Source organism: Brachyistius frenatus, unplaced genomic scaffold, assembly GCF_029030835.1.
Source record: "Brachyistius frenatus isolate BFR_SWC_R1_liver_20210118 unplaced genomic scaffold, ASM2903083v1 Contig_64, whole genome shotgun sequence".
Taxonomy (NCBI): domain Eukaryota; kingdom Metazoa; phylum Chordata; class Actinopteri; family Embiotocidae; genus Brachyistius; species Brachyistius frenatus.
Window position 1 is genome coordinate 826,095 of NW_027210663.1, and position 12,423 is coordinate 838,517.

A 12,423-nucleotide genomic window follows, 5' to 3' on the forward strand; every position below is an offset into this window, starting at 1 on the left:
GTATATACAGTATATTATAATAATAATAATATAGATATTTGATGAACATTCTTTATAATAAAGTGTGCTCAATTAGTAATATCAACCGGTTTCAAATGAGCACCTTAACTCATACATATCATGATAATAATAAACACGTCAACCTTTTTATCAGAATCATGAAAAGCAGGAAGATATCGAATACCATGTTTATTCAATTGTATTTTATGAAACACAAAAGTAAAGAAAAAAAGGTTTAGTATGAGATTCTTCTGTACCATACAGACCTGCTATATGTGTACACAAGGTTTCTTCAAAGCATTTAAGTAAATTTAAGTATGTCCTTATGAAAGTCGTACAGATGCCCGATCAGAACAGAAACAGCTGGATCTACAGTATTGCCCATTGAGCAACTATTTCACAGTACCATCCACTGAACGCACAATTCTTAATACCCCTGAAAAGTACTGGTAGTCTACATTGATTCAGTTTAGTAGCTGTAAAACAGCATTGAATGGACTTTCTATGCTGTGAAGATGCTTCACAGATCACACAGGTTTACCAAAATCCCGTCCTTAGAAATAAGTATTTCACTAATGATAAATAAAAACAAAACATGTGATTTCTTAGCCTGCTCTTTTCTCAGATATGCATATACAAATACAAATGTAGTTTACTCTAAAATATCATCATATACTTTGTAGGTCAGGATAATTGTCAAAAGTCTACAGATTTCAGCTTTCTCTCCTCCTTCTCGGTAAAGGGCTGCTGGGAGAGGATTTTCTCATGCAGGCGGTGGTGTTTGCCAATTCCCAGCTTGGGCAGACCTCGGTTCAGCCCCTCCAGCAGCACACACGCCTTGCACAGTGCCTGGCTGGAGATGTAGCCACAGCGTGTGCATGTTCCCTGGACGGGCATCTTCACCCCTTCCCGCACAGACAGGTTCTCCCCGGAGTGGATGATATCCATGATGGAGCTCGGCCTTACGCTCTCCAGGTCCTTTAAAAAGGCCCTTGCATAGCCACGATAAGCATTGGGAGAGTAGATACATTCAGTAGAGAAGTAGTCTAACTTCTTAAAGTACGCGTACATAACAATCTCTTTTTCATAAGCATATTTGAGGGGCTTGCAGCGCGGCACGACCCCTTCACCCTCGCTGGTTGTGGAGATGGCGGTGCAGCGGCGCAGTCGAGCTATGTCCCCTCGCAAGACGTTCATCAAAATAGTTTCCCCCACATCGTCAGCGTTGTGACCTGTGCAGAGAAACACACATCCAGGTATTCAAACCACATGTTGAGGCTGACACTGCTCGAGTACTTTCACGACCATTTGAATTTACCTGTGCATATCTTGTCCACTTTCAGCATGATGGCTCCTCTGTCCAACGCCTGCCTTCTAAACACTCCACAGAAGGTGCAGTTGTTTTTCAGTCCCACCTGCTTCACTATAGCGTCCATAGTCCAGCCATACAGCTCCTCATATGAGACAATCTTCAGTGGCAGCTCATACTGTTGTTGATTCCTCTTCACTGTCTCCAAGGAATCGTCTCGGTAACCAGTGATTCCCTCATCCACTGAGAGAAGCATCAGTTCGAGGCCATAGTTGTATCGGTTATTTAGGAGCTTCATAACATGAGCGAGCACAGTGGAGTCTTTCCCTCCGGAGGCAGCGATTCCTACCTTCTCCCCAGATTTGAACAGTTCTGCTGCTACGATGGTCTGATGTACCTCCTCCTCAAACACCCAGAAGAAGCACTCCTTGCACAGCGAGTGGCCGGTTTTCGGACGTCTCAGGACAGCACGTTTCTCAGCACAGTTGCTGCACTGGACAGGCATTGTGACTGCTGCAGGAAAAGGGACAACAATGTTCAAAATTAGTTGAACAAACGTCGGCAAAGATTTTTACTGCTTCATCAAATAAGAACGTGCTCAAAGATCGTAGGCCAACCCAGCGAGAAGCGCTATGAATCAACCTGTAAATCAGCCTGGCAAGTAAATTTATCACTGATCCGAATCATGTCTTAAACAGTAAATACAAAATATTACCATCTAATCGTAGATGCAATGTTTCGACTACAGCACTCTTTAGTGAACCAATTAATCCTAAAATTAAAGACTTAGACTTGATCACGAGTTTTGTGATTATCATCTTAAACTGTTTTTGTCAGTGTTCAATGTTTTTGTGATACTGCAAATGAGCTGCTGTGTCGCAAGAAGCAATTCTGACAATAAAGTATGATCATCATCATCATATCAAATAAATGAACACCATCTTCTTTGTATTGTTTAATCCGTTTTGTTTTTTTCTTTTGTTATTCAATGTCAGAGCTGTCCTTAAACTGAGTTAATACATGTTAATAAACTACTTCACTAAAGGAAACCCTGGAATCCACTCATCACTAGGGTCTTACACTGGTATGGAAAAACGTATATGACAGACAAATATCTACACACTAAATTAAGTTGACTTGTGAATGTGAATTGATATCATTATCCCACACGGGGGTCTATTTTTTTTTTTTTACCCCAGGACGTTACAACGTGCAAGTAATTAAGGAGTTAAATAACTTCTACAATGTCTACAATAACAATGTCAAATTCAAGAGTTAAAACAAAAATGATTCATAACATAGAAAAACCATTAAACAACATTTAACACGTGTCTAACGTTAGCGAAACAACTGAAGCCAATTAATCGCTTTTATATTAGAAAGCATTTTCATACCGAAGTCTCCGACGAACCGAGGGTTGAATTGTGGATATGGAGATAAAGTACACTAAGAAACACTTTTAAAAATTAAAAAAAATGTAAAAAAAAACTCGACTCTTCTCACTTAAACAGCGGAATTATTACAGCGCAAGGAGCAGCATGTTGTTTCGTCAGGCGCTGTTAGCTCTTCTCCGACGGGAAAACAGGAAGTGACGTCAGCTGTAAACCCCCCCCCACCCCCCTGCAGCGCGGCCTGTTGGTCGGAGTTGGCAAGTGCACGTGTTAAAATGCCTTCACGGCACTTTTAAACTGTATATTTGACATAACTGCAAAAGTTTTTATGGTGTGTTTTTTTTTTTTTTTTTTTAAGTGCTGGAGAACAAAACAGAACCACATGACCAAGAGAAATGTAAGCAATGAGGATTTTATTAGTTTGCTTCAAAGAGTGTCACTACTGCAACAGCTGCAATAGATATCAAAATGCTGAATGGTGTGAATGAAGGACAAGGGGTTGCTGCTGGAAGGGAGCAAGGTTGCCGAGGTCAGGAGGATTCATGACAGCAAAGAGTCACAAGCTTAGTTGACGGGGTGAAAAGCACCCCTCTGATGCCACTGCATGTCTCTGATGCGACGAACCGACTGGATCTGAGGAATCTGGGCTCCAAACTCACTGTTGTCCTTATACTCCCCCTTTTCAAACAGGTACTGATAGCCTCTGTAGCCTGGATACTGATAGCCCACCCAACTGGAGCACAGGGGGGCACAGAGAGGGAAAACAAATGTTAGCCAGTCAGAGGTCAAAGGATGGCTTACAGGAGACATGTGGCTGTTATTTTCATATCATACAACATCTGATGGGAGGACGGACTCACGTGCCACTCTGGACCCGGACAGAGGAGACCTTTTCCTGGTAGCCATGTGCATGAAAGCTGGGGACATCATCATCTATGATTTCTATCTTCTTCCCTGCGAAGCTGGGGTTTTCATAAAGGACAATCTTGTGCTCCTGGCTGTCCTGAGAAAGCAACAAAGCAACTCAACGTGTGAGATGTTAAGCATCTGATGGGATGATCGACGGTGGGGTTGTGTGAATTTGTAAAATAAAAGATTACCACTTTAATCGGGCGGAATGCATAAAGGGTGTCACTGCGCCTGCTGTTGGTCCAGGAATCCCAGCGAGGATACTCCCCCTTCTCAAACACATACTGCTCCCCCTTACAGTTGGCCTGCTCATATCCCACCCATCTGAGAGGGCAGAAGAAAAGGAGACAGAGGGTTGTGGTTGGTGCAGGAAAATAAAGCTCGTATAATCTATGCACATTTTTCTATCTGCCATCCTCTACTCAATCACAGAGCCAGTTCCCTTGTTTCTCTGCCCGCCCGGGTTATAAATCCTGTTCCTGTCTTCTGTCTGTCTCTGACCCACACTCACGGTCCACACAGCACCAGTATGGAGCCCACTTTCTCCACGCCTGCTTCCTGGAGGTTGTTACAGGGACCAGTCAGCTCATGGCAGCGTCCCTGGAAGTTTTCCTGCTCATAGATAACCAGCTGTGTACCAAAAGGAGAGAAGAGAAGTAAAACACATGTTTTTAATCCATTTAAAAAAAAAAAAGCTCTTGGAGTGTCGAGAGATGAACTAATCCAAACAAGAAGAGCACAATTGTTTACTACAAGTTGTAGATTGTAATTTAATTGGTTTCCTCACCTTAAATGCACTGGAGCCTGGCTGCTGCTGCTTGGATGCAGGATTCTGGTGGTCTGTGGCCATTGTGAACAGATTGGCAAGGATGAAACTGAAAAATAAACAGAGAAAATGATCATTTAAAATTTTGATTTTGTTTCTGATAACTACTGATGGATGTATATATGATTTTTAAAGATTTATATCCTTGTCTCTAAAATATGAGCAGCCTTTAATTGTGCTTTTACAGATTTAGTTTTCCATTATTTTCTCAAAAGGGCTCATCCCTCTCTCTCTCCAAAATTGTTTTTTTGCACTTCACATCCTTCTGAACAGAGAATTACAGCAATGCAACACAAGATAAAGTAAATCTAAATTATAGTAGTAAAAAGAAGACATATACTGATAAAATAATATAAATAAAAACTTATATATATAACTTTTATAAAGTACAGGATGACGGACGGACATGAACCCCTTACCAGTACCTGTCTGTGCCAGTGTGTTTGTGATGGCACGATGAGCTCAATATATACGGGACGCCCAGGGGTGGAAACTCTGCCAACAGTGCCCACAGTGTCCAAGCCAGCCGGCAGATCGGCCTGCCATAGGCCCAGCAGACTGAAGTGAGGGGGTCACCGTGTAGCCTCCCCCCACCCCGGGGTGTCACACTCCCACAAAGTTATTTCATTAGTTGTCAGTTTTGTCCAGCCAGTCATTGTTTGATATCCACATGATTCAGCACAAACAGTGCCAAGAGTCCCACACCTACAATGAGAGGGAGGGTGGGAGAGAGAAGGATTGTAAAAGATGGGTTTTACCGTGCTGGAGAGATTCGGACTGGTTTGAATAACAGTGGAAATACTGCTGAATATTTCCCACAAGTGTAGGTTTTATTTATTTATTTTCTAGAAAACAGTATTATTGTTCAATGTGAAAATCCACTGGTGCTGCTGTTGCGTGCAAAGACAAAGAAAGCAGCTCTAAAGGTTGGATTTAGAAACTAAACCTGTTGACCGCACATCCCATCTGTAAAAAAGCAGGAAAAGGTTCTGAATCAATCTACTTTCTTTAATGTAGCAGTAATGGGAAGTATATTCACTGAGCTTTAGTACAATTTAGAGGTATTTGTTCTTTGAGTATTTTTATTTTATGCAGCTTTGTACTTCTCTACGATTCAGAGGAAAACCTTGTAGTTTTTATTATTTTTATCTGGCAGGTGTAGTTATTTAGAAATTTTACATGAAGATTATGATGCAGTTAATACTTTATATTGTAAATTAATCAAACAGTGGTCTCCACATCTTTTTGGCCTGTTGCACTTTAAAATAAAACATTTGGGCTTCTTATTTTAGATGTCTGCTAGTTGTTAGCAGTCCCACCAGAGAGGCATTTTCCCTCAGTACCCAAAAATAAACATACATTTTAAAAACATTTTTTAATCATCTCAGATTTATGTTGTGACCCTTTGGAGGGGGTCGAGCCAATAATGAACTGAATTGCTGAACTTTAAAGTAGATCAAATTAACAGTAAAACGCTACACGCACATGGATGCATTTGTATCAAGAATCCAATGACGCCATTTAAAATATACCACCTGCAGGAACCATTATTCTGAATACCAAGTCTATTTTGATCTTTTTTACTACATTTCTCTAATAACACTTAAACAATTTTGAATGAAAGCTTGTTGTGGAGTATTTTTTTACTTTTAGTTAGTTTACTTTTAAGTAAATGGTTCTTGCAGCACTACAAAATGGCTTCCCCTTTTGTTTAGTTTTTATGACCTTGTGTGTTGCACGTCAACAAACTTTCGGCGTTTCAGTTTGTAATATTATCGTCTATTGATGCAAATATGTTGTGTGAACATGGACTGAAGTATTTTTTTGAGCTGGGTTTCAAGCAATAATATGTCAGATCAAAGTGGACGTGTGTCAGTACTGAGGACATTCAGCTGTGGTTGAGTTCTTAGATGTGAGGTTTTGTGGTGCAGCGGGATGCTCTGTTTCACTGATGGACAAGTGTTTGTTTCTAAAATACTGTACTTAGGTGCCATTTTTCTGTGCCTGAATTTTAATTATCTTACACTTTAAATGTTTACTTTCACAGGGTTCTCTTTACTCTCTTTACTGTGTTTATCTTGCAGTCACTTGTTGCTTGACGTGTAAAAGATGAGATAATGAAGTATACAGTAAATATTCTGTGCTTTAGTACTCTAGCTGCATTGCTGAAATACAGGTGAAAAATTATACATCTTTTTTGCAAAAGAGACCATGCATACACATACTAACATTAATATACATATATTAACATATTTTCAATTTGAATACCTCTATGCCTTTGCATCTAGAACTTAAAAATAAGACATTATTCTTATTATTGTTATATTAAGTAAAAGGTTTGAATTCTTCTTGACATCTGTTGCTGGCAGTATTCAGATGGTGATCGACAGTGATCGGTATTGATTACTGTTATGGCCGCACTGCACCATTAAGTAAGCAACTTAGAATCTATTTATACTTCAGATTTTGTTTTAATTATTGACACTGACATCATAGGATCAAAACCCCCAAAAATAATTTTAAGAATTAATTAATTTCAATGAATACTTTCATTTTGTGGAATACAATCATTCACTATCAATGACTATGTACCGATGACCCGCGTAGCTACAGGGGTGCTAGACTGACTGTACAGTCTGACTTGTGTGTGGAAGTCCATAAAGACCAATACATGTAGGAGAGGCGTCTGCTAAGATAGTTTCTATATTTAAAATAAAGTGTTTTTGTTGTATTGTCAAAACACCAAGTTCGTTTTCTGAGCAACCTCATCATGCCACTGTATGCATTGTTATGAAGTCTCGTTGTTGGGAACAGAATGAATCAAATTTGATTAATGCACAACCGGAAAGGGCTGCTTTATAAGACAGTCTGTCGGTTTGAGGAACAATCAGGATTTTGGTCAATTCAGGTTCATACATTTTTCTCTTTCAAGTTGTGTGCTGCTGAAAATAGGTGGAGCTATTTGTTTGGGATGTCTGATGTGTTTTTTGCTTCATTACACTTAATTTAGTCCAATAGATGCCGGAAAAGATTGAGAGAAATCACTAGTTAATCATTAGTGTTTTTTTCTGGGATTACAAGCAGAATTTGTGATATGAATATCTGGTTGTACTTTACACTCATCAATGCAAGGTGAAATAATTGAGTACAACTGAGCTGTTTATGACAATGCCACTAAAGTTTCAACACACAGATCTAAGTCTAAATCCAGTGATTATGACGAGACTAAGACTGCGGGTGTGTCAAAGTTTTCTATCAAAGAATTTTAAAGGTGCAAAAAACAGTTTGATTCCATATTGTCTGTGTGCGTCTTATTAAAGATTTAAGGACAAGAAGGAGGAGACCTTGAACCCAGAAACAGTCCAAAATACACACTGTGTATAACAATAAAATCCACAGAATCTGTGGATGACTCATCTTCCTCATTATCCTGCATGGTACAGATGTGCGGTAGTTGAGGATGGCAGCCGGCTGACTGTGTCTTTTTTGCCAAAAGAAAATCTGAAGACACACCTGCATGCATAAAATGCAGGCCTGTGTCACTGATAATGATGCTATGAGGGGAATTTGTCCTATTCTTGAATATTATGTCAATATCTACTAAATAACAGCCCGCATGTGCACTTTTATTCCATCTCTAAAAGTCTGCAGATGGAATCCATTTGTATTGTGCAACATCCATCTTGACTCATAATAATCAGAAGAAAATTCATCTTAACAAAGCTACAATAGTTTTAAACACACATTTCAATATTTGCATGATATTGCTCCAGTTATTGGGTTTCTAATGTTGACCTGGTGGCTGTTCATCATTTGGATCAATAACCATCAAATGCACAATGATGACTATAGAAGGGAATGCGGTGCACTCTGTTTTAATAGCAAGCATACATACAGCATGACATCATTTTCATAGCTGTTAAGCAGATGCGTGTCCACATATCCACTGAATAAGTCATGTGCTCCTAATGCTGGATGAGGTTTTGAGGTGTCTAACTAAAGTAGGAAGAGCATTAAAAGTGGCACACATGACTTCAATTCAAAACACATCTGCAGTTTATCTTGCGGAAAAATGTCTGCCGGCTCCGTTATTTCCACATGGATGTCAGTCTAACATCTCTGACAGTGGTTTTTCCAAATGTTTAGCATCTCAGTTAAAGCCATTTCCACCTCGACTTACAAGTATAACATCACCAACAAATTCCAGGTCAAACAGCTTTTATTGGCCACTGAAACATACATGGCACTCCTCACTGGGCACAAGCAGCGTTTGCCGTGGTTAGGTTAAGGCAGAGGGCGGGCACTGTTGGCGGTGTGGGTGAGGCTGTGGGAGGGGTTGGGAGGCAGGTGAGGATCCTGCTCAGCTGGCTCCAGCTGTAGCGGGAGGGGCAGGAGGTGCTGGGGCGGGGTCGGGGTCTGGGACGGGGCCGGGAGCCGGAGCCGGAGCCGGGTCAGGAACGCTGAAACAGCCCCTCTTGTGCCACTGCATGTCCCGCACACGTCGGACAGACTGGATCTGGGGCGCAGGGGCCTCCCAGTCGTTCCAATGCTTGAAATCTCCTCTCTCAAAGATAAACTGGCGACCCCTGTAGCCTGGGTACATGTAGCCAACCCATCTGAAAGAAAGGGAAAGCAGACAAACTGTGAGATTTGTCACAGAATATCCTCACACAACACCAGCATCAATAGCCTGGAGTCTGGTAGAAATAAACAAAAGAAACGCCGGGAGTAAACTGTGAAATGGTTGAAATGGGGATGTGAGGAGGATCTTACGTTCCGTTAAGAGCCTTGACACTTGCTACACGATCCTGAAAACCGTGGCCCCACAAACTGGGCACATCATCATCAACAATCTCCATCTTCCTGCCGGTAAAGCCAGGGTTCTCATACAGGTGTAGCTTGTGTTCAGCACTGTCCTATAGAGGGGAAACAGACACATGGATACTTCTCAGTGTCTCCAGTTGATTGAGTGAAACAGTGATTTACAGTTTGCAATGAGGTAAAAAAAAAAAAAAAAAACTATCGAAAAAAAAAAAGAGTCATATGTGGACATTAACGCTGCACATTTTTGTGTCTGCTGTAAGTTTTAGGATCTGAATGGCTGTAGTGTCAGTTTTGCACTGAGACTAATCACGCACCACTTTGAGAGGCCTTAGAGAGAAGAGGGAGTAGCTGTTCTGACTGTTGGTCCAGGTGTCCCAGCGTGGGTACTCGCCCTTCTCCAGAATAAACTGCTCCCCTGCGTAGCCGTGACGATCAAAACCCACCCAGCTGTGAGGAAAAAGAAAGAAGAGTTTCACCACATGACCAACTTATCTAGCAAAATATTTTCTTACTATGTAAATGAACATGAAGCTTTTACTTACGGTCCTGACTCAACAATCACAGAGCCAACTTTCTCCAGCCCCTTCTCTGTCACATCTTTACACTCTGCAGAAAACTCCGCCTTGCAGCCCTGGAAGTTTTCGAACTCAAACAGCATCACCTGGACCACAGAGAGGCACAGAGAGAGACCGGCGTTTTACCAGCCAGCATGGAACCAACACATTTGGGTTTATTTCTGTTCCCTCTGTGGGAGTTTGAGAAAAAAAAGCCTCATGAAGAGGCTTGCTGTATGCTGGCAAACAAGAACACATGGCGATGATGCAGAACAGAGCAAATGTGCCTCCAGAGAAAGCAATGGAATCACTTCAAAACAACCCAGTGATCTGAGGTTTGTCCACCAGGAGACATAATAGGATGACTCATATTTTTAACCAATAACTAGACTCAAGTATATAGACAGGAGGGCCTTCCTGTACCTTATATGTGGCTCCAGCTCCTCCCTGGCTCTTCCCAGCAGCCAGCTGCTCCGGGGCATTCTGCTGCTCCGACATCCTCCTGATCCACTGCTCCTCCACTTTTTGTCAGCAGCACACACACAGACGAAGCACCATCCACCATGCAGGTTCACACGGGCACAGACATGTACACGGAGGACAGTTCAATGTTAATATTAACTTCAACCTGAAACAAAATAATTAGCCTGACATCATCCTGTTAACATTATAACATCTTATTCTGTGAATTGCACACTCAGGTCCTCTAACAGGTTCCATACAATCCATGATACCAAAATCCTCCAAAATCTGGGTCTTCACTGATGCAGCACCATCTAAGTCCAATGCGATGGAGTTATATCAATGTGATTGCTCCCTATGTGTCCAGAATGAGGCTTTTACCTGGGTATGCCTGTTAGGAAGTGGTAGTGTCCCTCTTTTTCGGTGCCACTTGGTGTTTGGGTGGGGTTGAGCCATTAGAGGGCAGGGATAGGGGGGGTATTTATGGTTTATTTCTGGCCACAACAGCAGAAAAGGGGGAGCTGTTGATACAGCAAGTCTGTCGCTCACATTGTGTCCGTAACGCTGCTTCTCAATAGGCAGCTGTGTTGGCACACGCTGCCCTGCCCGTCCGCCCGGCTGCCAGCGAACACTGTGTGCGGGCACGGGGAGAGAGAGCCAAGAGGATTCAGCAAACAGCCCCGCTCAGCACAAACACACACAAACATACACATACACACACACACACACACACACACACACACACACTCACTCCCGGACTACACCCAGTCCTCAACCACACAAAGGTTTCTCACTCCTTTCTCGCATATTGGTTTACAACTCTGATCAAATACTTCCGTTCACAGGTTTGCATCCAGCAAACTATGCAAAACGATTGTTTCACAGGATCTTATTAAATTCAACAATGAGATTATTCTTGAATACCCAGAAAAATGGTGAACAAATATTGTACTAGAGGCTGTGGTGTCAGTCAAGTAAATTTTATTAAGAATTTATTCACTTTAGGACACTGGCCAGTACAACACAGTGCAATATACATCTGTACTTTCAAATAAAAAAAAAAAAAAAGGACAAAGAAGGACATAAAAAATAAACCCTCAATTTTTTTTGATAAAGTAAAACGTCCATGTACATAGAAACCAGGGACAATCACTCCGAAGCCTCGATCAACACATTCACTTGCACTGCATGAGCAGGCCGACAATACAGAGGACGAGACGTGGCCGTCAAGAGGGGGGGCAGAGGTCAGTGCTGTAGTGCATCAAGTGACAAAGTGCTTTATAGAAGCGCAGAGTAAGTGGGTGGATTGCAAACGTGAGGATGAAGACACAGTTGAGCTGTGACGCAGGTGCAAAATGTTCACATTTGTCTTGAGCAATGTAGTCTTTTAAAAGCGTAGTGAATAAACCATCCCTCCACTGGAGTCGTGTAAGCCAACACCCCGACACTCTGAGCCCGTCAGCTGGAGCAAAGCCTGATGTGACAGCAAAGATTGTGCATGCACATTATGTAGGGAGATAAAAAAAAAAAAAAAAAAAAATAGAGAAAAATTGCATTCACTCGAAAAAACATCGTCAAACACATGATCGAGGAGTGTGTGAATGGCTACCAGGTGAAAAATATGGCTTATATTGGATGCTTGCAGCCACAATCTATTAAAATGAGGGAAGACAGGCTGATTAGTGGTTGTTTTAATAAAAAGATTGAGAAGTGTGTTTGTGCTGATTAGGAGTGTGCATGATTGACAGTCACTTGCTCAAAAGTCCCCCGTCCGTCGTCGACAAAGACAAACAGATAATCCGACAAAAAGATAAACACTATGCAGCAACTGTTAGGATGTGAAGTGTATCAAAGTAAAAGGCTGTGCAGCCTCTATTGTAGTGATGCAGCTTTTTCTTTTCCAAAACTAGCTCTGTTTTGTTGAATCGCTGATAGTACAAATATAACATCTCCTGATTACAGATACTAACATGATACACACTCCCACTGACAATCAAGTGAGTGGTGATTTGTTCTCTATCTTCAAAACTCATTAGTGTCTGAAATGTTACCCTATGACAATGCTTGTGTGACTCCCATCCACGACCTCCACAGATAACACACACATACGGCCGATGCAACGCACAGCCAGCTCGTACAGCTTCTACA

General features: G+C 41.6%; 3 protein-coding genes across 4 annotated transcripts; all 3 read right to left on the minus strand.

Annotated features, from left to right (window-relative positions):
• Positions 1–174: 174 nt before the first annotated feature.
• ctu1 (cytosolic thiouridylase subunit 1 homolog (S. pombe)) lies at positions 175–2,873 on the minus strand. The gene is made up of 3 exons (XM_069706629.1): positions 2,704–2,873; positions 1,319–1,822; positions 175–1,232 (listed from the first exon to the last, which is right to left on the minus strand). Exons 2-3 carry the CDS (start codon positions 1,812–1,814, stop codon positions 697–699), a joined length of 1,032 nt encoding a protein of 343 aa, XP_069562730.1. The 5' UTR covers positions 1,815–1,822; positions 2,704–2,873; the 3' UTR covers positions 175–696.
• Positions 2,874–3,264: 391 nt separating this feature from the next.
• crybb2 (crystallin, beta B2) lies at positions 3,265–4,484 on the minus strand. Of its 2 annotated transcripts, none has more exons than XM_069706771.1 (5): positions 4,397–4,484; positions 4,121–4,239; positions 3,801–3,933; positions 3,561–3,703; positions 3,265–3,433 (listed from the first exon to the last, which is right to left on the minus strand). In XM_069706771.1, the coding sequence occupies exons 1-5, from the start codon at positions 4,457–4,459 to the stop codon at positions 3,265–3,267; spliced, it is 627 nt and encodes a 208-aa protein (XP_069562872.1). In that variant the 5' UTR covers positions 4,460–4,484. The 2 variants fall into 2 exon arrangements, with proteins under 2 accessions (XP_069562872.1, XP_069562871.1); XM_069706770.1 differs by having other exon boundaries at positions 4,406–4,459.
• A 4,182-nt stretch (positions 4,485–8,666) lies between these two features.
• Positions 8,667–10,707, minus strand: LOC138625680 (beta-crystallin B3-like). The gene is made up of 6 exons (XM_069706772.1): positions 10,657–10,707; positions 10,237–10,334; positions 9,802–9,920; positions 9,574–9,706; positions 9,209–9,351; positions 8,667–9,051 (listed from the first exon to the last, which is right to left on the minus strand). Exons 2-6 carry the CDS (start codon positions 10,309–10,311, stop codon positions 8,796–8,798), a joined length of 726 nt encoding a protein of 241 aa, XP_069562873.1. The 5' UTR covers positions 10,312–10,334; positions 10,657–10,707; the 3' UTR covers positions 8,667–8,795.
• Between the last annotated feature and the right edge of the window lie 1,716 nt (positions 10,708–12,423).